This window comes from Lygodium microphyllum, chromosome 3, assembly GCF_053477565.2.
Source record: "Lygodium microphyllum isolate KBCC chromosome 3, Lygodium_microphyllum_v1.1.10, whole genome shotgun sequence".
NCBI classification, from domain to species: Eukaryota; Viridiplantae; Streptophyta; class Polypodiopsida; order Schizaeales; family Lygodiaceae; genus Lygodium; species Lygodium microphyllum.
In genome coordinates, this window is record NC_141137.1 from 159,155,795 (window position 1) to 159,181,584 (window position 25,790).

A 25,790-nucleotide genomic window follows, 5' to 3' on the forward strand; every position below is an offset into this window, starting at 1 on the left:
ACTCTCAATGCATCCTCCTAGTCCCTCGCAAGCTCCAGGACCAAACAACAAGGGGTTAGCACTCAAAACAACTCTCCTAGCCTCCCTGCTGCAATACAAAACGAACCTATCCAGCTCTCTCTCTCTAAAACCCTGAGTGTAGAAATGGGCTCCCCCTTGCTCTCTCTACCTCTTAAATCCCTTGTCCTTCAATCTTCCACTCCCCTCCTCTCTTTCCTCTCTTAATGCTTTGAAGCCCCTTTTTCTCCCTATTTTATAGCAGTAACCCTACTATTTATTTTCCTGTCTTTCTTGAATTTTCCCTACCTAAATGCATTCAAATCACAAGCAAATAGTTAAGCTAATTCAACATACTTAACTAAACCTTAAAAACCAAAAAACTTACTTACAAAAGAGATCAAATGCCCTTCGACTCTCTCACTTCCTCCCTATCTCAAGTATCGGTTTGGGGAAAACCCTACTCCAGTCCTTGATTTGAAGCGCACAAGTACTCAAAGCTTGAATCCATTGGTCTTGACAATGAAACCAAAATGTAAAAGCTCTCGCTCAACCGCCAAGACCTATAGATCGCTTATTGTTTCAAGCATTTCAAGCCAAGTGCAATGGCTACCTCTCACATAGCCATGTGCATTGTCATGTCTACGAGTATAGTGAGCTCACCTTCATGCTACCCAATCAAGTTTCCTCTCCCATGATCTCCCTGGTAGCTCCACGATCCAAGGTGCAAACTCAAGCAAGCTTGATCCAGAAGAAGATAGAGAGCTTCTCCACAATAGTCCCTCACCCTCCCACACTCACTCCCTCACACTCCCTCTCTAAAGCACAAGCACAAGCAAGAACAAGAAGAAGAAGAAGAAGAAGAAGAAGAAGATAATAGCTAGTCCTTCACCCATGCCCATCTACATTTACAAATTTCATAGGAGGGAGCCTAGTGCTCTTTTACAAGGATTTAGGGAGCGCTTTTATATTTAAAATGTGTATTTCCCCTTTTGCACTTGCATTAAACTTTTAAGCTTACTTCTTGTGATTTTGGCCCTTTTCCTCCTATTTTTCCATTGGACCACCTTTTCCGCTTTGTCCTATGTCTTTTTCTTTTTCTTTTTCTTTCTTTTTGCTCTCTTTGCACCGAGGTTAATAGATGTCTATGTATGACTTCATCTTTTATCCAAATTTGATAATATGTGGATCTTAAATTGATTTTGGAAGAGATCACATATCCTTGCAATTGATCTAGCATCTCATCAATTTAGGGAATTGAATATTTATTCTTAATCCCATGTAATTGATACATAGTCTAAGGGTTTCATCCTTCTTCTTTTGGAATAGAATAGGAGTACACCAATGAGAGTTTTGGGATTAAATCCTTGATCAATCAACTATATAATTGCTCCTTCAATTTGATTGTTTTAAGAATAGTCATTTCATAGGGCTTTCTTGCTATGGATTCATCCCAGGGACCAATTTGATCTCATGATCCACATCCCTTTCAAGAAGTAACTCTATTAGCTCCTAGGGAAAGACATAAAAGAACTCAACCATAAAGGCTTGTCTTTATTGTTGGTATCCTCAATCTTGTTGAGTTTAACTAGGTAAATAGGAAGTCCTTTCCTTAATCCTTTCAGTATTCAACTAGCCTAGGCTAACTAGATCTTAGGTTTGTCTGACTTCCCTTGATATTGGATCTTTTTTCCAAATAAATTTTTAAATGTGACCCAACATTCCCCACAGTGTATGTTTGATTGATTTGATGCTAATCAATCCATTCCTAATAGGTAATCATATACACCGAAAGGCATAACTTAGAAATTTGCTATTGTAGTCTCTTCCCCTAGTTTAAAGTGGACATTGTGATGGATTGAGTTGACATTGTTTCCCTCCCATTTGCCAGTTTCACAATTATTTTTCTAAAGAGTGTGAAATTGAACTTTAGTCTTTTCACACATTTAGGAAATAAATGAATGTGTAGCTTCACAAGCGATCAAGATTTGGAAGGAAATACCTTGATGTTCAACTAGAATTTGGATGACAGAAAACTACTACCCAACACCCTAGTTATTGATTGAAGTGTAAACCAATCCTCTTTTGACTTCTTCATCAAGAGATAGATGCATCTCATTGCTTGTGATGGCACAAACACAAGCTCCAACTTCATGACATTCTCCTTGACCCACCTCTCCTAGTCCATACCAACCCTTGGCCTAGGTCCATGTCTGGCCCCACGCTCAATCCTCGATTATTAAAGTTTCCTTTCCTAGGAGGATTTTGAGGAGTATTAGCATAGGATTCTATTCCCCAATTGGATCATTGAGCACAGAAGTGGCATGGTTGGTTGCCTTTAATGCAATATGGCTCATTATTCAAATTGTTGTTGTTGTTGTTCTAGGGGGTGCTTGCAAGATTTAGGCAGCCTTGATTAAAGTTTTCATGTTGATAATTTACGCTAGCTCTTTTGGCATAGGGAAACCTATTAAATCTATTATATTGCCTTGGAAGAGTAGCAACCACTGGTTATGTTCTCATCAAAGCATCTTCCAAGTTAATTGTCCTCATAGCTTTCAATTGGCCATTTAGAGGTAGATTAAGGCATGCTTCTCTTATGAGTCTTAGCTAAGTGATCATTGGTTGACTCGCTAGACTAATTCCAATAGTAGAGAAATAATCCTCCATCTACTCAATCTAGGTTTCTACACTTATTTCTACCCTCATTCTTGTGCCATTAAATTCAAGCAACTTGACTTGTTTGAGTAGAAATTTTCCCTCTTTCTCTTTTGATAGGTTAGTGAACTATTGGGATAGTTGTTGAGGGTGTTCTGATTGAAGGAAATTGGAAGAATATTGATACATTTTACCATAATGAATATTTAAATATTTTGATTATCTTTCCATATTATCACTTTTATAAGCAAGATCTCCTTTGTAGTACAATTCTAGATATACAATAAACCATGGAATTCTGGACAAAGATCTTAAAATATACAGGGGGTTCACTCAGAGTATCAAGCCCTAAATATACACTAGGTAAGTTGGGAAGATCTTTGACCTCATAATTGTTCGTTCGAGATCTAGAGTTACAACAACTCAAATTGGTTGGACAATTGCGATGACCTTATGATAGACCCACCGATTAAGGGTCATTATCTCACTATCTCTCTACATCATGGAGTTTGTCTAGATTCTGTGAAACATATAAAGTCGAGCCAGGCGAAGTCTTTCTCCCCAACATAACTTCCATAAATCATACTCAGTACCATCTATCGAATTGATATAGATGGAGAAATTTTTAGATGTCATTCACTAGCCTTGATATTGAGTCCAATGATGTGGATTAAATTGGAAGCTTTCATGGAAAAAGGTCTACACCATTGTACCATATATTTCTTCCCATAGCATAAGGTTGCACTAAGATTCAACTCTATAAATTCTTGAAAATAGGGTCATGAATTTTTTGTGACCAATCCTACACCAATCAAGAAGTATGAGGGCATATTTCACACATCGGATTAGAGGCCATTTTGATTAATACATTACACTAGTTGTAATGGATTTAACAATGCCTTCTAGTTGGTAAACATCATTGTCCCTATTTTTGTTTTTCCTTGGGGTCGGTTATTCATAATATATAGACCAGAGAATAATTAAATAGATCTAGATGTTTGGCACAACATTTTTTTCTAGATAAGCTCATATGTCATTGTTTGGTTTTTGTACTAAGGATATACAAGATTATTATACAAGGTTGCTTACACTAGGATTCAAAAAGAAACTTTATACAGGATTTTGGATTTTATGGAACCTAGGATACGTAATTATTGTCATGAAATTCCTATGCAGACATTGAAAAATAAGTAGGAGGTTCATCCATAGTGTGTTGTCCTACATATTTCCAAAATAAATCGGGGACCTCTTTTTATTTCATAATTTTTTTGTATGAGCTCAACCTACTACAACTAAATGATTGGGCTACAAAACCCTAGTAATGCGATGATAAGGCCACTGGGTCATCAAGGTCATTGATTTGCCTTCTCTTTGTACTATAGAGATTGTTTGACTTAAGTAGAATATGAAAATTTTAACTAACTATAGACGCTCAACCCACTATATTCTCCATGAGTCACTATTCTATATCACTTAATAATCAACATGAATGGAGTTATAAATAGGCATCATGCTTTAGCTAAAGTAGTTAGACCAGCCCTAGATCTCAACAAATTGAAATTTGGTAGGAGTGAAAACATTTTCCATGGTCTAAAATATTTTCTCTCTTAGAGTGAAATTATACTTCAGGAAATATTTCATTTAACACTTGCAGTTCTTCCTACACACGATTTCTATAGTGAGCTTCAATTCATCTTTATGTGATTCCAGCTTCAAGGTTGATAACAATTTTAGAACTTTACAAACATTTATCCTTGTATTGTTTTTCTTTATTCCATCCCTTGATCCTAATCAAGTATAAAAAATCCCTCTTGCGATAATGTATATCCCATTATCTTTCCAAGATCAAAATATAGGAACACAAACTTATTGACAATCTTTTTCTTCCATTTCGTTTACTTATCATGGTTTTGTTTGTGATATTATTTTCTCTATATTTGTTTCATCAAATCAGCTACAATTATTACTCTAATACCACATGTAACGTACCCACCACTTGATTGTGAAAGGTAACGTTTGATAGTCATCTAGGGTTTATCCTAGTTAACATCATCCATATTCCACAAGAATAATCAGACTAGGTAGCCTTAGGTCTACCTTAACTGTGAAGCACTTGGCCTTGACCCATGAGGAAAACCTTGAAGGTTCCTACAAGATGTAATAGTCTCTAACATTATTTTAGTGATCTATCCAAGTGATCACGTAATCGAGATATTAAAACATAACCCTATGTAAAGTCTAGATCTAACTCTTGTCCTAGAATTTCATTGTGAGAAAAGCTCCCAATTTATTGGGTTCACCCAACCCTCAATTTTTTTTCATTGAGAAAAGGCAATTGCCCACTTTCCATTTACACGTGGTTTTTCTTTAGTTCTAAACAAAGCATGTGAATACATTATTCGATCTATACAAGTAGCTTCTTTCATTATCCTTTAGTACTAGGTTCATTTCATGTCTTCATTAGGCGTAGCACAAACATCACTAAAAAAATGCTTTGAAAATATATATTTTATTATTTAATAATTGTTACATTGGATTCCTACTTATAGAGCTAGAGACTAATGCCTACTCTCTTTATTAGAGTGGTAAACTAGCCCACAAATTTTCAGGCTCCCGATGCTCACTGCATCGTATACGTATGAATTTCTTCTCCATTTTAGGGCCAACTACGTGATTACCCTTTTGTGACCAAAGCCCCTGTGGTTATGTGTTGCCATAGGAGAGAACCTTTCATATGAGACCATCATGCCTAGTGGCACTCATAGGTGGAACAAAACTAGCTAGAACCCAAGCCTAGCAATTGCCCTTGGGGAAGGTACAATTTTCTTAATTTTGCCCAATATCTAGACATAAGTAACAATTTTTAATAAATTTCTTAAGTGTACATTACACATAAACATCCAAGGCTAAGAATAACCAATCAATCCTTCTCAATTAATATTTTATTATTTAAATGATAAGAAAATTTATACATTTAATATGACCTTATTTCCTAACTTAAACAGTCATATCAATCAAGTAGAAATTCAAATATTTAATCTCTTGATAAATTTTCCGTGCATCACTTAGCTAGAATTACAATGCTTTTATCAATGTGCATCTCAATGCAACCGTTCTATTTTAATTTCTAGAGTGAATAATGTCTACATATCACTTTAATATATCCTTTCATATTTCCTCGACTATGAGATAAATTATCTATAGTTTCTTTATGACAGATTAGGTGTTTCAATGAGGTTTTAACAAACGATAATAGATTAAGATATGTGTTAGGAATTTAATATTATTTATCCATCATTTTAATGCCAAGCTCATGCTTCATGCAAGAATGCTAATATTCTTATTTTTTTAATTATTTGTATGCATGTGTGAATGGTATTTAATCATTAAACATGTGAATTGAAAAATGTACCCTAGTTGTGGATAAATCCTAAGTGTTTTAAGTATGTATCGGTAGATAAATATCACATAAAGTATTAGAGATTATATATGAATACTTAAGCAAAGAATACATAATTTTGCGTGTTGAAATGGATAGTGATGTTAGTCATTGTTTCACTTGTGCTATGATGATGGACCCACCACATTGGAGGGCCCTGCCTCATTTGACACGTGACCTTCTTCCACCAAGGCATGGTGGACGGAGAGAACAAAAGTGGGCATTACAGGATAAAGAAGGTGATAAGAAAAAGATAATGGATGAATATTACGATGTAGCAAAATATATGTCACAAAAAATCAAAGTTTTCCTAATCTCTCTCTCACATGCACTCATATTTTAATGTGCCTCTCTTCATAGCATCTCTCAGCTCTCACTGATCTCTTGCTTCCAATTACTCACTAATGATTAGCCTTTTATAGGTGGGGGTTGGGGGGGGAAGGGGGTAATCCTATTGACGTCGTGGGCTCATGATGTATCACCATGTGGCATAAAGAGAGAAAAAGATCTATAATGGCTTAAATGTAGAGTCTACATGTTGCTTAGGAGGGAGACAGTGGGAAATACCTTCATAAATACGGGGCAAGAGGGGGATATGGTCATCAATTACCACATTAATGGAAGGTGGGATACCTTTGTCCTAAATGGTTATTGCATTGGGGGGAGGGGGCGGCTCTCTCTCTCTCTCTCTCTCTCTCTCTCTCTCTCTCCCCTAGCAGTTCAATAGCTGGATATAGCATCTCCATACATAAGGCCTTAGCCAATTTTGCAGGTCTATTCAATTCATCGACACCTGAAGGGAAGAAAAGACCCTGCGCTGGTCTGACGAGAGGTCTCAAACAAATCAAATGGCTATTCACAAATAGACGAGAGCAGGGCTCAAACAGGGCAGAAGAGACCCTGCACTGGTCTGACGAAGGTGTCAGGCAGCGCAGGAGGCAGGCGACATGCCGCTCGAGCTCCATAACGTGGAGCTTCTAATCAGCCAGGCTATCAAGGAGGCGAAGAAAGATTTCAAGAAGGATGCGGATAATGCCTTGAACCAAGAAACCCGCTGGCTCCATGAGAGGATCTGGCGACTGGAGGAGATGGTGAAGACACTCACGAAAGAGAAGAGGGATCTCAAAACCGACCTGGACAAGCTACAAACGGAAGTGTCACATCTACGGGAGGCAAGAGAGGATGCGGATTTCAAAGTGGACCTCCAAGAGGCTATCACGAAGGAATGATGAGAGGACCTCCAGGTATGCATTAAAACTGAAGTTGAGGCTTCGAGAGAGGGATGGGAGGAAAAAATCAAAGCAAACATGAAGGAAGAATTAGAAGGGAATAAGGAGGGGTGGATTGAGGTAGTGAAGAAGAACATTAAGAAGGAGGTCCAGGAAGAAAATAAAAAGGAGGAGGTAGTCCGGGTTCAGGAGACCTTAGAGGAGGAGAGGCTCAGGAACGCGCGTAGATTGAACGTGCGTATTACCGGGCTCCCCGAAGGGGCCTCTCCGGAGGAGGACGCACGCGGGCTATGCACCCGACTAGGGTACACGAGCATGCCCTTTACTCAGGCATGGCGTGCAGGACGAGATACTACCAAGGTCAGAGCTCTGATATTACATATGAGCACACCGGAGGACAGAGCCGCTTTCTTTCGGAAGCGGATTTCGCTCCGAGGGATGACTGGGGCTCCCATCTTCATGGATGAGGACCTGACTCAGATGCAGATTGCACACAGACGAGCATGCATGCCACAGATACTCCAAGCACGTAGAGAAGGCCGTAAGGCCTTCTATCAAGATGGCTGGATTTTTATAGATGGACGCCCCACCAAATAGGGGGCATGGCCTATGAGACGGGGCAGAGGACTGTACAGGAGATCCCGATACGTGTGGCAGTTTGGAACTGCAACGGCTCCCTATGGTCACGATCGGACAGACTTGAGGAGATTTTACCCGACCATGATGTTATATGCCTCACAGAGGCACATGAGAGCCCAGAGAGAGGGCTTCCATGCGTTACACGATTTGAGTGGGTATCTGCATACCGGGCTACTACTAGGCAGAGTACATCTAGGGGCTCAGGAGGGGTGGCAGTTCTATTCCGTCAAGGGATACAGAGACATATCGAGTTAGTGAGACGAGATGAGGAGGCCAGTTACATATGGATTAGAGTGCAAATATCAGATGAGAGATGGATCTATATGGCAGTATGCTACTTTTCACCACGAGGGTCCAGATATGCTACTACGCAGGGTGATATTCAGGCCAGAGATTCCCCCTCCCCTTATTCACAGCTTTCAGAGAACATTATTCTGTATTCTAGTTTGGGTGAGGTCTTCCTTATGGGGGACTTCAACGGGCGCACACAGAGCCGACAGTGTGAGAGTTTTAATATGGAGCAGTCAGAGATCATGAGAGCATTAGACCCTGAGGAGTTGGGGATCAGTCGGGAGTCAACAGATACTGGGCCAGACGCCATAGGGTATGGAGGGCATTTACTTGAGCTTGGTAGTAGACATCATCTCGTTATTTATAACGGGATGGCATGATGGCCATATTCAGGAGGTCTTACATGCTTCCCACATGGGGGGGGCGAGAGTACTGTAGATTATCTGCTCAGACCAATCGATGGGATGCATACTATCGAGTCCTTCGGTCTTGGGAGACTTCCACTCGATGCCGATCACATCTTTCTCAGTTTCTCACTCCTCACCTCATTACCATCACCACCTGCAGATATCATACCCCACATGCATACTACCATACACTTCACTCATGAGCTCTCACATGTTTACTCACAGCATCTGGAGGAGCACATCATGTCACTTGATCCATACGCACCCCTTGATACACTGACCACTGATATCACACGCATTCTGCATGATTCTGCTACACTCACTTTTCCACATCACACATACACGCACCCCCCTCGGACCGGTACCATGCCACAGAACAGGTGGTATGATGATGAGTGCAGAGATCTACGTCGACACCTACGCGATTTGGAGGCTAGAGGAGAGATCACACACAGACAGGCGCAGAGACGCATGCACCGCTTGACCCGCTGTAAAAAGCGGGAATGGGAGGAGGAGAGATATTGGGATATATACCACCTTCTTATGAGCAGAGATTGTGCAGAGGCATGGAGGCAGATCAGAGAACCACGCTCACCCACACTGATACATGACCCTGCAGTATGGCATGGATACGCACAGAGTTTATATCATGTACCCGCACAGCTGCTGATACCCACACCATGTACACCGAGACCGGGTATTTCATCCTTTTTCACCACTAGTATGGTGAAACATGCTATCTCACGGTTATAGCATGGCCGCACTCGAGACCAGTTTGATCTTCAGGCAAAGCATATTATATATGGCAGAGACACATTGGCTCCACTCATTGCTCACCTCTTCAACCGTGCATTGTCTGAGGGGTTCCCTGACTCGTGGACAGAGCACACCATTGTACCTATCCACAAGTCAGGGGATCCTATGGATCCTAACACATATAGGACCATCATGATTGGGCCAGTTTTGGCCAAACTTTATGGCACGGTGATGGAGGAGGAGTTCAACACGCTGGCAGAGAGAGAGTGCATGTTCGCACCCGGACAGGCAAGGTTCAGACGGGCATTTTCTACCATAGCCCACATCTTCACTCTCTGTTGTCTGATTGACCAGACACGAGTGAAGAAACAGAGATTGTATTGTTGCTTTGTGGATTTCCAAAAAGCCTTTGACACGGTCCCGAGAGAGAGGCTTTTCAGACGCCTACTTGATCTGGGGGTGGATGATGACATGATGTGGGGTATTTGTGCACTATATGAGCGGGTTACTTGTAGAGTCAGATGTCCGGGAGGTATATCAGATCCCCTTGTGAGCACCATTGGTGTGAAACAAGGATGCCTACTCTCACCGACTCTATTTGGGCTATACATTGATGAGATAGTAGAGTTTATTCAACAACGAGCCGGTGGAGGTATAGATCTCAGTGGAGCCACAATTCATATCTTACTATATGCAGATGACATTGTGTTGGTCTGAGATTCAGCTCAGGGATTACAGCAGCATTTATTAGCATTGGATGATTTTTGCATACAGAGAGGCATGACAGTGAACCTTGGTAAAACCAAGGTTCTTATATTCCATACATCAGCTCAGATACGCAGACAGAGTATTTTCATGGCAGTAGGAGGGAGTATTGAGGTCACTGGATCATATGTATATTTGGGAGTCACCTTTTGGTGCGCAGATCGGACGCAGGTAGCTCACGTAGTGAATTCCCAAAGGTCCCCAAGAACAAAGCACTCTACTTTTTAGCACAAAAATCAATGTGAAAGCAAGCACGACATGAGACAAGAGACAAATTGGGTTGAATCTCCCCCATGCCTTGTGTGAGCGCTTCACAAAGCATGTATTTAATATATATTTCCAATCTTTTTGCTCAAAAATAGCCCAATTACAAAAATATGACAAGCTTTTAGCTTTTGAGTTTGCTTTCTACCAAAAATAGGAAAATAAAGCTAATGGACGGTGCCCAAAGAGTCTGGCACGCCCAATCTCAATGTCCAAATAAAAATAACATATCCAGGCGCATAAGCGCATACAAAATAATAATAAATAGTCGATGTCTCTATAGACATAATCAAAATATAGGCGTGGCGCCTATCAAAATATAGTCGAAAGATCGGAAACCCGCTAGACTCCAATGCTTTCCTCCGCCACTGCTGCTATCTCTACACATCAACTGAAGCATTCACAATCGTTAGTAAAATAACACAATTAAACCGACAAAAGTGAATACCTAGCAGTCTTCAGCTACATAATAAATCAACTGGTTAGAAATAAATCCTAACCTTAATTTATTACGAGTGCGCACTCTAAACTCATAAACGTTTATTAATTTAATATGCATTTTGCGGAATCACCCGCTATGGAATCACCCATGTACACACTAAATTAATGAAACGCCCGAAAAGGACAGGCGTCCCCATCAACTTCTCACACAAAGAATCCTCTTTGCGTATGAGCCCCGGTCATCTAAGTTTACGGAATCCACCGTAAAACCTCACGAAATCCACCGTAGAATATGCCTCCTGGCATCATACAATCCACCGTAAAACCTCACGAAATCCACCGTAGAATATGCCTCCTGGCATCACCTTTACAGCAGCTTCAAGGATTTTCTCGATGACACAGGCAGCTCGTGACTGCCTCACTAGAGGATACTCAGCATTGGCTCTTATGGAGCAATAGTGTCATTAGGCACATTTCCAGGAGCCCCGCACCAAGGGGTGGCTCTTTGATACTCTAGTCACTCCAGCACTGATGTATGGAGCAGCTATATAGGGGCCAGGCCTTGCCGATTATGTATGGACATTGATGGAGAGACCTCAGGTGATCATGATATCTAGATTGATTCGCAGCAAGGCCTCAGTCCCACATGACATTGTGCGAGCAGAGCTTGCCACACCACCCATGCTAGTCGAGGCATTATTTCATAGTCTGCTTCCTACACAGATTTCAGGATATGGATAGAGATCGCATTGCATACAAAGCATATATGGCATCTCAGGAGATGGCTTGAGCGGGGGATACCACATCATGGTATGCACAGACTAGAGCTTAGTTTAACAGACATGGACTGGACATTGATAGACTCCCACCTCTTCTATATGATACTCAGGCTCCCACTTACACCCTCTCTCTCTCTAAGAGGAACAGAGTCATCAAACAGGAGATATGGCATATTTATATACAGAGGACAGGGGTCAGCCCTGCATAGCCACTGCCACCGAAGATGGCACATTATTATACACAGTTCTTGAGCATATCAGAGCAGGGATTCATAGAGATTCCGAGATATATGCAGATCTATATGCCACATCGATTGAGAGTTCTTATTGGACAGCTCAGGATATCATCACATCAGCTTATGATTGAGAGTGGCAAAGCCAGTGGCATCCCACGGGAGGAGAGGATATGCCCCCTTTGCAGATCAGAGGTGGAGAGTGAGGAGCATTTTGTTCTCAGATGCCCGGCATACTCAGAGTTGAGATCTAGATACACATTGAGCAGCTCACTTCAGGGATGTATGACTGATATGGATCAGAGATCATTTGGCCGTTTTCTAGGAGAGGCATGGCACATCAGAGAGCAGAGCACACAGTGGGTCCCAGTCAGAGAGGGGCCCACCCAGACGACTATTACACAGTTCTTTCAGACAGACAGAGTGAGAGCTACTGTACCAGCCTCCAGCCAGACCTCCGGGCTCACACTACAGCAGGCTAAGGACCAGCGTACCCGACGCCGCACGAGGATCCGTCGGTTTCGGACCCCACAGCCACACCAACAGGAGATCCCGAGGATTCTCGATCTACAACGACAGCAGACTGAGATCTGACGACACTCGACACATTGGATCTCAGATCTCCAGTTTGCTCTTTCTCCACCGCCGATGTACCACATCCTGCATTCAGGAGGGATCACCTGCTATTAGCGACTTCGACGACTGCTACTACATCCCATGATAGTATATCTCCCTGTATCTGTTACATATACACATCGCACCACTTTATCACAGCCGACAGTTGTTCCCCTATCATAGCCGACATTTGTTCCCCTTTTGTAGCCATTATCTGGAGTACCAGAGCTACATACACACATACACATACACGACACTTATCACACTCAGAGCACCGTATTTTCAGTTTCCAGTTTTTAGCTTTTCATTCAGCACTTTTATTTTGGATAGCTGGACCTCATCAGTTGTATCACAGTTTGTCTCATAGGCCAGTTTTGGTCTTTAGAAGACGTTAATATAACTTTCTTTCTTTATACTCTCTCTCTCTCTCTCTCTCTCTCTCTCTCTCTCTCTCTCTCTCTCTCTCTCTCTCTCTCTCTCTCTCTCTCTCATGGTGTATCATTTAATGGGGGAGTCATTTGTATTTTCAATGTGGGAAGGAGGGAGAGAAGAAAGACATGATAATGATAATGGTGATGGTGATTTGAGGGGGGGAGGTGGTGAATTGAGATGCCAAAGGGGGAGGAGCCAATATGGATTTTGGGAAGAAAGAGGGGGAGCGGGGGGCAAGGATGATTTGTGCAAAAAAAAAAATATTTATCAATTGATCATAATGGGGACATTATAGAGTCGTAAGTGTGGCCTTTATAGAGTTCTTAGGACTAAGTCTTAATGGCTTTTGAAAGCCTAGGGGGAGAACTTTGAGACTATCCTAAGGGAGAGTTACCTCAACTAGGATGCTTATTATAACCCAAGGAATGTGGCCCTAAGGTGGTATGCTAAGAGTAACACTAAGAGGTATGTGGCCTAACTAACCCAAGGGGTTGTATATGCGCAACTATGTGTGCACTCAATGGGTAAGCCTCATAGAGTAGCTATATGCCCCTAAGTGCAAGTATGTTAGAACATAGGCTAAGACCTAAGCTAATAGTGGCTAGAACTAATGTGTTCTCCTAACTTGGTTAGCAAGTGAATGAGGACTTAATGTGAAATGCTTAGCAAGGGAAAAGAGTCCACATTTTTTGAATGATGCATACATGAGGATAAGGTGCTATGTCTTAGAAAGCACGTGTGCTCTAATGAGGCGAGTGCCACATGCTAATGCATAAGGGATTGAGTGTGTGAGTGTATCTATAAGATCCTAAGAATGAACATCTATTTGATCCATACTAATGGTGTCCCTAAACTATAGGTAAGTGTGTTAGGCCCAAGTGTGGTGTCATGGATGTGTGTATGTTGGTGGGAACAGCTACTAGACCTATGTGTATGTGATGAGTGTGTGATTGTGTGTTTATAGGACTAGCTAAGTATGTGTGGGAATATGCACAAGTGATTGTATGTGAATGAGTGTATATGTGAATGACATGTATTTGATGTGTGTAAATGAGTTTCTTGAATAATATAGTCGGGAAAGTTACTATATGCACATCCTCTACATCATGTGCATTCAAGGCCTATTTATAAATATCCTTATCTATGAATTTTTTTGAATAAAATACGACCCTTTTCTATTCAATCTGTAAATAATCCCTTTATATTGCACCATTTTGTATGTAAAAAGTTTATAAAATTTGTATTTTAAAAATATTTTTTTAAACCCACGTGATGCACACATATTCATGAGTAACTTACTCGAGATAATATATGTAAGTGAGTGCAAGTCAATATGTGAATGTGATATATGTGTGAGAGTGCAGTTTGTTCTTGTGTATGATCAACCAAGTGAGTGTTTATTGTGTGTGTACACATTACATGTTACGTGCTCATGGGTGCTATATGTATGAGCTACTTCCAATACAATATGAGTTCAAGTTTGTGTGAACAAGGGTTGTCTTTAATCAAAGCACATGTGTGAAGCTGTCTTTATTAAGATATCAAGCTCCTCATGAGTTGGTATCCACTACATGCCTTGGTGATGTGGCAAGACTTTACTCACTAGCACATTAGGTGACCAACATGGAGAATATGCTAGTGATACTATAGCTAGACTACACCCATATAGTCCACTCTATGGAAGCAAGCTCGGTCCTCACATAATATTTTTTAAAAATAATCCAATCACAAGAAGTAATTGAAGGTCATTATAGTTGCACATTCAAATCAGGTTCCAGAAATAACAGTGTAATCCAAAAATAATCATTTTCAAAATGATTTTGGTACTTCATATTTGTATATTTCCACTTGAATTTGCATCCTTCTTTACCCACGAGTTAATAAGGATAATCCTACTTCCTTTGAAGAGGCAAAAAAATCAAAAAATTGGATGCATGTTATGCAATTTGACCATGATGGTATATACTTGGTTCTTGTATGTATTGCCTCTCAAAGAAGACACCATTGGTACCAAGTGGGTCTACAAGTTGAAAGATAAGTCAAATGGTAATATCAATCACTATAAGGCTAGACTTGTCGCAAAGGGTTATGCTAAGCAAAATGGCATTGATGAGACCTTTGCTTCTACTTTCCATATGGCAACAATTTGTAGCATTTATGTATTAAGACCTCATAATGGTTGGAATACACATGACTTGGAATTAAAATTGCATTTCTAAATGAAGAAGTATATATATTTTCAATCTTGTGGTTTTCTTCAAAAGGGTTAAGAAAACAAAGTATGCATATTGAAGAAGGCATTGTATGTTGTGAAGCAAGTACCTTGAGCTTGGTATGAGAAACTAATTATGCATGCTTGATTGCACATTGTGTTCATACTATTCCAATTAAAAAAATACATTATATGGCAAACATGATAGAATGTGCACCTAATCAAAATGCTTTATATCAATGATATGCTTCCTATGCATGGGTGCTAATGGGACACATATTGTTGATGTTAATGCTAAGTTGAATTTAGCTCATGACATGTTGGATTGGGGTCTATTCAATCATTTGGCATTAAATTTAAGGGGTATGATGAGGATATCACTTTGTACAAACAAAGTATGTTAAAACATTATTGCAAAGATTTGATCTTGAGGATTGCAAGCCAATTGCTACTCCAATTTCTAATTTTAAGACTTAATGATACTAGAGATAACTTTTACGTCTTTCCCTATGAGCAAGCTACCATATGCTTGATTTATATATGAATTATGAGGCCTGATATTCAATTTGCACTCTCACATAATGAGTAAGTTTATGCATAATTGTTGGTAGGTAATAAAGTGTATATTTTGCTATTTGAGCTGTACTCCGCATCTTGGGGTAAAAGGGCAAACAAGCTATGTCCACTACTGTTCATGAGGAAGGTACTATGATCTACCTTGAATTTGGAGGAGATTATAGCTCTTTGTTGTCCCAAATAGAGGGATTGTGTGGATTGTTTTGGTTTTATTGTTCTATTGTTATAGTAGATTGAATGCACAGATTTATGGGGTAAAACAAGGTCTTTGGAAGCTTCAAAATTGGGTATTATTGGTATATGCAAGCTAGAGTATATATTATTTGATGTTTGATCTCATATATGGCAAACACTAAATCATATGGGCAAAATTAAATTGGGTTTCACTGAGTCATAGCCTCAATTTAATGGTCTTTATATAGATGTATATGCTGCACATGGATTGAGGTCAAGCTCCTATACATTAGATATATTATATAATTGGGTTGTCTCTCTCTTGAATTTATGTTGCTTATTGCCTTCTACAAATTATTTTCTTTTTGTTGTGAACTCTTCTTACCTAAGTCCCGATAGCTTTTAGTCATACACAATGAATCACTGACAATGCAGTATTCAATGCTTATACTAAGCGCATTGAGATGCAATATCATCATTTGAGGGAGAGACACTCTACAAGAGAGATCAACTTATTCTATGTACCAACATAGACAACATTGCAAATCTTTTAACATAGACTTTATCTCATGATAAGTCTGGTGTTTTTTGTAAAGCTTTGGTCTTACTCCCCTTTGTGGATTGACCTTAGTATACGAAGTTTAGCACTTGCCTATACATTGTCAACTATTATTCACTATATCATTCCAACACGGATTTATTATGAGACTTGATGCTAATGTGAGCAAATAGAATTAAGATTGTAGAGGCACATATTTTCACTTGATCAAGATGTTTTTTCTTCCCGATTTTATATATATGTGCCTATCCATTCAATGTTTGATTGTGTATCCTAACCGCATCATGTCTTCCCCAAGTAATGATAAGCTTGGTGCTACATATTGATTGCCAAATCTTTAGGATCACCTACAAAGGAGAGTTTATTTGAGTGTTCAAGGGGCAAGAGCCCCAAATGCACAAACACTCTATGTGAAAATAGGTACCCCTATTTATAATGTACCCTACATACCCACAACTAGGTTATACAACACAAGCTTCACCACTAGGCTATCACTTTGGAGAAAATCATACACATTGTCTTTATTTTGATATTTGGTTCTTTTACTCTCTCTTACAAAAGTCTTTCTAATGCCCTTACGAGTTTTCACATCCGAAGATTATAATTATAGACTCCCCAAGAGCATATCTACATACAATTTTCTATTATCAAAACCAAAGTCCAAAGGCTTAACCAAGTTATACCCCAATAGTCCAAGGTTCATGCACATTAAAATTACCAATATGATTGTTATAAGTGCAATTCTGAAAAGACATGGTTCAAATCTCAAATGAAGCCTCCCCATTGGACCTCGAGCATATCAATATAAAACTCTATCACAAAAAAGAAGGGTGTGTTACTCGTAAAGGCTTTGTAGCTATACCATGGCATTGCTACAAAAACCACCTATATAGGAAGTAATAGTGACTCTGAGCCCTACTTGGTTTCCACTCTACATGTGATTCCCTATACCTAGTGGTGAACCCTCTTATGTACGGTATCATGATGGTGTAGACTTGGGATGTACCTATGTTGTATCGTTTCTTTCATTGAATAATACAAGAGTATACCTTACTCTCACATATCGTGTTATCTTTTTTGTGTCGTGTTGAGTGAGTGAATGAGTGCAGGTGTATCACACTTGGTATCAAAGCAACTCTTGCTCGGAGTGAAGTGCTCACAGAAGCAAGAGAGAATATCCAATGCCCCAAGGGAATCGTATCAAGATGACCCACGTTGTGATGCCTTATGTCGTGACACCCCCCGTCACATCGGCCCATGTCGTAACGACCCCTAGCATGATGACCCCCTCACGACGATCCCAACACAAGCCAACATCTAAAGACGTAATACAACTTTTTCGCGACACAACCACCATCCAAGAGCGAAACGTGACTTCCCCGTATCGACAATACCAAAAGCCGAGGCATGGATTTCCACGACAACATGAAAAACGACAAAGAATGCTCCCATCCCAACGATGGAAGAAAGAAAGAAAAGCCGAGGTCAAAAATGGAGAGCATCATATAAGGAGAAAGTGGCCAACCTAAAGAGGCAATTGAAGAGCATGTCAAGCCTAATGGACTCAATTTGGAGGAGCATGCAAATGAAAGAGGAAGAAAAGAAAATGAGAAGAAAACTAGAAGTGGAGCAAGATTACAAAGAGTGGATGATACAGCAACACGAAGAGAAGAAAAGACAAATTGCAAGAAGAGATAGATAGATTAGGTAGAGAGGAGAATTCTAGGAAAGCTGATGCAAGAAAAAAGAAGCCTTCCTTCAACACCGAGAACACAAAGAACACCCCGAGTATCTCACCAAGTGGAAAGGATCCTCTCTCAAATAAGCCACTTGGATTTCAAAAGCAAAGACTTGCGAATGCAGCAATGATACCTTCGCCACCTTACTCCAGGAGAATCCCAACAATTCTTCCAATGCCCCTTGAGTCATCATGTGACTTATCATAGGCTTAGTAATGCCTCCACCCCTCAAATGTAATTGAGTCGAAGGTGGATCCGCATAGTAGCAAGAATAAACCAAAAAGCAACAAAGCAATCTAGATGGACAAACATTGACCATCTTAATAAAAAAAAGCTATGTCTAGACCCCTAAGTCGTAGTGCAACAAACATCGACCAGTTTGAATAAAGGCTACATTAAGACCCCACTAATATGTTGAAGTTCTAGACTGACAAACATTGGGCTAACTTTTTAGAAGTTATGTTAGGACCCTGAATGAGTCAATAACCTCTATCCTTAGATTGCCGAGGACAACAATCCAATAAGCGAGGATAAGTGTACAAGCTTTGTAGCTATACCATGGCCTTGCTACCAAAATCACCTATATAGGGAGTAGTGGTAACTTTGAGCCCTGCTTGGTATCCACTCTACATATGATTCCCTATACCCAAAGGTGAACCATATTATGTGCAACATCACAAGGATGTAGTCCTAGGGTGTGCCTGTATTGTATCGTTTTTTAAATTGAATAATACAAGAGAATACCTTGCTCTCACATAACATGCTACCTTTCCTGTGTCGTGTTGAGTGAAACTATCATGTTGAGTGAGTGAACAAGCGCAAGTGCATCATACTACTTAGCGTGCTCTATCAAAGCTTTCTCATTTTATACTAAATTTAAATCAACCACTCATACTCCTTTTAAATGGGGTGCCAATGGCATGTGCAACACCTAAGAATTTGGTGGGAGACAAGGCTTTAAAAACATATTGAAAGGCCTTATGAAGACCTTGTTTGTAGCTGTAAAGAACATAGTAGAGCTTGAAATTTTTGCAAAACAACCAAAGTTTTTCGACTTTCTATCAAGCCATTTCATCATTCTGAACCCAAGAACTGTAATTATGTTCCAATCATATTGCTTTATGCCCCTATAGGGTGGCATTAACACCAATCATGTCTCGCCACTTTTGAACTAGGATGAGAAAAAGCTCAACGCATGCTAGAATGTAGTAATAAAACCTTGCATCAATATTTAGTTAGCACCCCTATACCTTTTCAAAAATATTCAACATGCTTCCTGGAATACATTCCAAAAATACATGTTACCCATTGTATCTACCAAGAACTGGTAGAGCGTGAGCTGGACTTAGCTACATATAGAAAGCTGCATGTGATATGTATATTTATTTATTTCCCTTTGAAAAGCTTTTAGAATTTAGAATGTCAGAGACTTCTTTCCTCAGCAACGTGTATGACACCAGAAGCTGTCCTGGTGAACTCCAAGAATGCTGCTATTGCTGATTTTCATGCTTTGCTTTACAGAGGCCCTCAAGGGCTAAGGAGAAGCATGGTGTTAGCAAAAGGGTTGATCATATGCTGTAGGCTTCAGATGACAGGACGCGGCTGAGAAGCGGTCTTATGAGTTGCACAATATGCCATTGGTGTTGTAGATGCTATATGCCTTGTTCATTGTCTTATGAGTCGTACAAAGTATGATACATGTCCTCATAGAAGAACTTGCCCATTTTCAAGTATCTCTACAGAACCATGAGAATTGAAGTAGCATTTACCTGCATCATAACGCTCGCAGTCATAAACAAACACCACAAAACTGGCCTGAAACAGCTACATCCAGCTCTCAGTATCTCAATTAAAGCACAGAATGTGACCAACCTTCAGATTGACGTTGCAGACTATCGAAAAGAACATTACTCTGAACCAGATCAGGTTCCTTGAGATCTTGGAGCACAATGGCATTGTATTGAGTGCCCATGAACTGTGCTCATCACCACAAAGAATCTGCTTTCAAGACTGCGGTCCGCCCAGTTTACTAGCCATTGCCATATATCTACCTTTTCATTCCCATGCAACAGGGATCCTTCACCACTATGCAATCCACACCAAGTCGTTGGTTTGATCAGGAAAACAAAAAGATCACACCCCTAGATTTCTACCTGCTCTAACTTCTGAAACCTTGATGGGAGAAATAAGACACCTGCACTGGAATCTAGGAGACCCTCCCCCCTCGTATTCTCATGATCTTGCACATTGCATAGAATATTCCGTTCGGATCCTCTATCTCTAGATAATCTTTTGAAACATGTGTCCTTCGATAATCGAGCGTCTGCAACAGACAAGCCTTGCTCTTTCACGCATACTAGACAAGGGGGCGGAGGCCCCCAATTAGCGCTCAAACCTTGAGCAACAAGGCAATTCTGTTTAAACTTCAAGTGTTTGTCATGCTGGCTATTGCAATCACAACAAGATGCATTCCCATTGCACATATTACTTTGATGCCGTTGCATTGGAGCTTTATTGTCCTGCCATCGTCTCCTCAATGCAAGCAAAGCTGCTTCATGCTTCTGCCGCAACTCTCTCAATTCTCGCTCATAACTCAGGGCCAGCTCCTTCAACTCTTGCATGACCAAGTTGTCAGTGTTGTCACTGTCATCAAAACCAGCATGATAATCTGCTACAGCTAAGAAATCTTCAAGGTTCAGATCCTTATCCACAACTTTGTCATTGACATCGGCCAGATCATTAGACAGTAAAGATATGCGAGTTCCACTGTCATCATGGGATTGACTAGTAAGCCTTAGTGTATTGCCATTGGTCTCCATTGAATAAGTAGCTTGCAAATCTGTCTCATAAAAAGTCCTGGATTCAGTTTTGCAGAGACGAGATGCAGGGAAATTTGGCACATCTCTACAGTCCCATCCACCAGACTCTTTGGATGACTCTGCCTCTACTGTACGATGCTTCATGACATGAGCTGAGCTATCAAGCCTGCGGTGGTGATACAGCACTTCCTCAAATCGTCCATGTATTGTATTTTCTGCATGTTGAGGTAATGTTACATCAGGTGGAATGACTTCAGTAAAATTGTGCCAAGATGCCGCCCCTTGCTGCAATTGTTCCATCAACGAGTTCTCTGAGGACATTGTAGAAAAATGACCAGAAGAGCAATGTGAGCAACAGGGATCGCTATAAGCAGGTTCTCTGTATGAATCTTCCCCTCCAGAACTTGGGCCATCTGTTGCAGGCTCTTCAATTGCCACACCTGGTCTCCATTCTGGTACCATGAGTAGAATGGCAGCATCAATCATCTCTGCTATTTTCGTGACGTCTTGATCTGCAAGATCTAGTTCTTCAACCATCTCACTAGCCACACACATGGCAGTATCACTCTCCACATCAAATGGAAAATGGATGATCCGAACCTGCCCTGTTTGCCCAACACAGACAAACAGCAACTTGTATGTTAAAAGAGTGAAAACTATTTCTTTTATGGGGGGTACGAACAAAACAAAATGTTTTGAAGAATTAAATAGACTCTGCACAGAAGTACCATGCAACAATGAGCACCTTCTGAATCTGCAATTCGTAAGCGCAAATATACAGTGTCATTCTCTCTCCGCTTGCCTTTGAGCCTGAGATCCATATTTCGCCCTTTCTTATCTTCCTTGACATCAAAAGTTGGAGATACCCTGACCTGATTCATCAATTTTTTGTATTCACTCAATGGACTATTTGCTGAATCATGAATCACTGGTGGGGTAGAAGCTTCACAAATATCTGGCAAATTTGATGATAACTCCAGTTCCCCATGGGACACAGAAGCATCAGGAAAGGACCTGCTTAAGAAGACTCCAAGTCTATCCAAATCGTCAGAATCCATGGCCATTCTGTTTGAACCAGGACCAGAGTCCACTGCATCCCGGTCTCCATCAGATCGAAGGAAAGGATCCATCAAAAGTTCTCTTGCAGGTAATCGTCTTGAAGCTGTGGCAAGACATTTTTCTACGAACTGACGAAGTTCAGGATCTTTAACCTTGTAAAGTGCAGCTGGTTTCTGCCCCTGTTTAGACACACAAAACACAAGCATGCAGACAGCATCAAATTTCAAGCATGCATATGCACTTCTGCACATTAGAAAAAAATTGTGTCAAATTATCCACAAGTTATAGCAGGATTAGGGGCTAAATAGACTGATCAAACATCCAAACATGCAACTTAGATCTCTCCGTACCGAGATGACTTTCTTGTAAATCTGAGCTGCATTATTGCATTCACTATAAGGATACTCAAAAGTTACCATCTCCAGCAAACACATCCCAAAGGAGTAGATGTCAGCCAGCTCAGTATACTCTTCTTCGTACAGTTCAGGAGCCATGAATTCAGGAGTGCCTGCATGTTGCATCTGTTGAGCACAATTCTCAAACAAAACTGATGCATGCATAGAGACATGAGCAGCTTACCAATGACACTATGAGCTGCATGTGCCTGCCGAAGGATAGCTGCCAATCCAAGATCCCCAATCTTTACCTCCCCTTGATTGCCATTTATAAATATATTGTCGCACTTTAGATCCCGATGTATAATAGGGGGGTCATGACTATGAAGATACAGAAGACCACGCAAGATTTGGCGTGACCATTTTTTCACTGCTTTGATATCGACATGCTTGTGTCTCTTCCTATATCTGTGCAGATTTTCTCAGATAAGTTAATGTCATAAATACTGTTGCGATACAAACTTAAAACAAAAAGTCCTGTAAATAAAATACATGACGTACTGCCTCAAAGTGCCTGATGTGAAAATCTCTGTAATAAAATTGATATTCTTTGCTCCAGTATCAACCCATGAATGGTAAAACTTTATGATGTTTCTGTGCTTCAGTGTTTTAAGTAAATGGACTTCAGAGTAGAGCCGCTCCAAGTCCTCAGCAGTGCGTAGTACATCTTGCAGCTTGACTTGATTCCAAGCTACTTCGATACCATCAACTTCATCAAAACCCCTGTATCTATGTGCTGTGTCAGGCCAAACAGGTTATTGACCTTAAGTGAGAAATGAACAGTAGCTGAAAAAACTTAAACTGTTTCTTTGATACGCATGTAGGATACACAGTCTTGAAAGCCCCTCTTCCGAGGACCTCTTTGTACTGCAAAATCAAGTCAATCGGAAACACTGAGTGATGGCAATATTCCAATGTTTCATATTACAACAAAGAGAGGTATATATAGCATACTCCTTATAACAGAAACCACGCAGTCAAAGTGCTGGTGACAAGTGAACAAACGTTTTTTACACTCGCATAGCATGGTGTCTTTGATAAAAGCGCAGACATAATACGTTTCAGAACTAGGGAAACAGGCAGTCTTATCCTGAACAGGACTTTGTCCAAAACACAACATTGGCAGTCAAAGTGCTGGTGACAAGTGAACAAACGTTTTTTACACTCGCATAGCATGGTGTCTTTGATAAAAGCGTAGACATTATACGTTTCAGAACTATGGAAACAGGCAGTCTTATCCTGAACAGGACTTTGTCCAAAACACAACATTGGCATTTCTCTGCAAGACAACTGAAAGTCCTGCAGGATTACTCAAGCAAAGGCAAGTGAAAGTCCTGAACCACTTAAAAAACAAGAAAAGTAGGAAGTCCAAAACCCTGGGACTGTTAAGCTCGAAAACAAAGCTAACCCGAATATAGCGGCCTGACGGATCAGATTCTTCAAAATCATAGCCTAGATCATCCTCTTCCCTGCTACCTGCTGAATCATGCAAGCAAGTAGCGCTAGCTCTGCATCTAGAGTCTGGCATTATTGTAGAAAACACCCCCAATGTCCTCGGCTTTAACAAGTGTTTGAGAGGGATTCTGAAAGTGGTGATGAAGAATCACAACAATCAATCCACATCCAAGACACAAAACTTCAAATATGTTAAGACATGGTGCTGCGAATCTGCATCTGACTCTAAACCCGGCAGTAGTTGCTCAACGACCAGGATGTGTAGACACGTGAGTGAACCAAATCAATGCCTCCGATTCCGAACCAGCAGTACTTGCTCAATATGTGGCCATATGAATGACTAAAAACAACCAAGCTCTAGTAATGGATGTTCCGTGCAGGTTTAGACACAAAACCGTACGGCGGATCCCGATCGGAGGGCAGTTTTCGTGTGGTGATTGATGGGAGGAGGCGATCCCAGATAGAGAAGATCCAACAGCTACCAAGCCCGAGGCCTGCATTCTCCTGCCCGATGATACGAATCATAGAAAAGATCCCAGGCCAAGCTCCAAAACCATGGATCACATGGATCCACCTGGGAGAGGGGAGACAGAATCTGTAAGGAGAGAGTGGTTATGTCTGCACGACCAACCTCGGGACCTGCACGAGAATGATGTACAACAGACAAACACCCTATGCGTGGAGGCCCATTATAAACTGGGATAAGGTAGGGAGACTTTCCGAATACACCTGCCAGTCTATGGGCTAGAGCCTACAGGCTCTCTACAGGTGGTGGAGAGAGCCGGATGAGCTGGTTAAATTAGAGGGGAAGAGGCAATGGGCCGACAGAATAAGAGAGAGCAAGCCTGCGGGAAGGTAGGTAGGTGAGAGGCACAAAGACGCCGGGGGGGGGGCGGCGGGCGAGGGCGGGCCCAGGCCTCACAAAGCACGAGGAAAAAGAGGTTGGTACTTGGGCCACAACCAGATATCACTCAACTCGCAGAGAGAGAAAGAGAGAGACAGAATGGACTCTGTAAAGTTCAAACTTTGAGAGAGAGAGACAGAGACAAAGAGACGGGAGGGAGAAATAGAGAGCCTGAGAGAGAGGGAGAGAGACTCGAGAGAACACGAGTATGAACCATATTTGCACATACACTAAATGTGGAGCGCGTGACCGAGGCCTTTCGTGGGCATGTCTTTCGCCCCCGGTCCAAGTTCCAACCCGCGCCGTCACAGCCCTCCCGCTGCCCACAACGCTTCCCGGCTTCCTTCCTGCGCACCATCGTTGGCCTCACAGAAACAAGCCCCCCCCCCCCCCCCATCCATTGTTTGGAGAAACTAATAAGAGGGCTTTCCCACCGCGAGTTTGGAATGCCAAAACTGCAATTTCTCTTGAAACTTTTCCCTTCCCGTGGTCCATTCGGGAAGGAATACCATGAAAAATCTCGTAAAACTTTCCCCTTCCCATTGTGGCACTACCGTCCTGGTCCCATGGGTCCGCACGCGAAACCCGGACAAGAAACATGGCCCGCGGTCACCCAGCACCGCGTCGCATCTTGAAAACGCAGCAGAAGCCAACTCGCAAGACATGTCAAGGAAACACGCCGTCGCGTCACAGCATGACCCCGTCGCGTCGCGTCACGTTACAGGCCGTTACGCCCCATGATATCCCTCCCGCGTCGCGGTTTACTCACAACACGCGTAACATGTTTTTCTAACTCGCACAAGGGTAACTTGGCACTTGGAGACACCGGATCGCGCCACGGAAGAGTTCCGGGCTCACAAGGATCCACAATCAACCATCTTGGAACACGGCGCCACAGGGGCAACACGGTTCATATCCCACCTTTCCTCATAAGAAGTCATGGCGACTCAAAC

The 25,790-nt window shown here is 41.3% G+C and overlaps 1 protein-coding gene across 1 annotated transcript; it reads right to left on the reverse strand.

Moving 5' to 3' along the window:
* Positions 1–19,274: 19,274 nt before the first annotated feature.
* On the reverse strand, positions 19,275–24,834 carry LOC148039086 (putative serine/threonine-protein kinase WNK9). The gene is made up of 8 exons (XM_087674972.1): positions 23,887–24,834; positions 23,308–23,345; positions 22,980–23,207; positions 22,663–22,886; positions 22,434–22,591; positions 21,770–22,262; positions 20,078–21,629; positions 19,275–19,974 (listed from the first exon to the last, which is right to left on the reverse strand). The coding sequence occupies exons 1-7, from the start codon at positions 24,004–24,006 to the stop codon at positions 20,347–20,349; spliced, it is 2,544 nt and encodes an 847-aa protein (XP_087531098.1). The 5' UTR covers positions 24,007–24,834; the 3' UTR covers positions 19,275–19,974; positions 20,078–20,346.
* Positions 24,835–25,790: the final 956 nt, after the last annotated feature.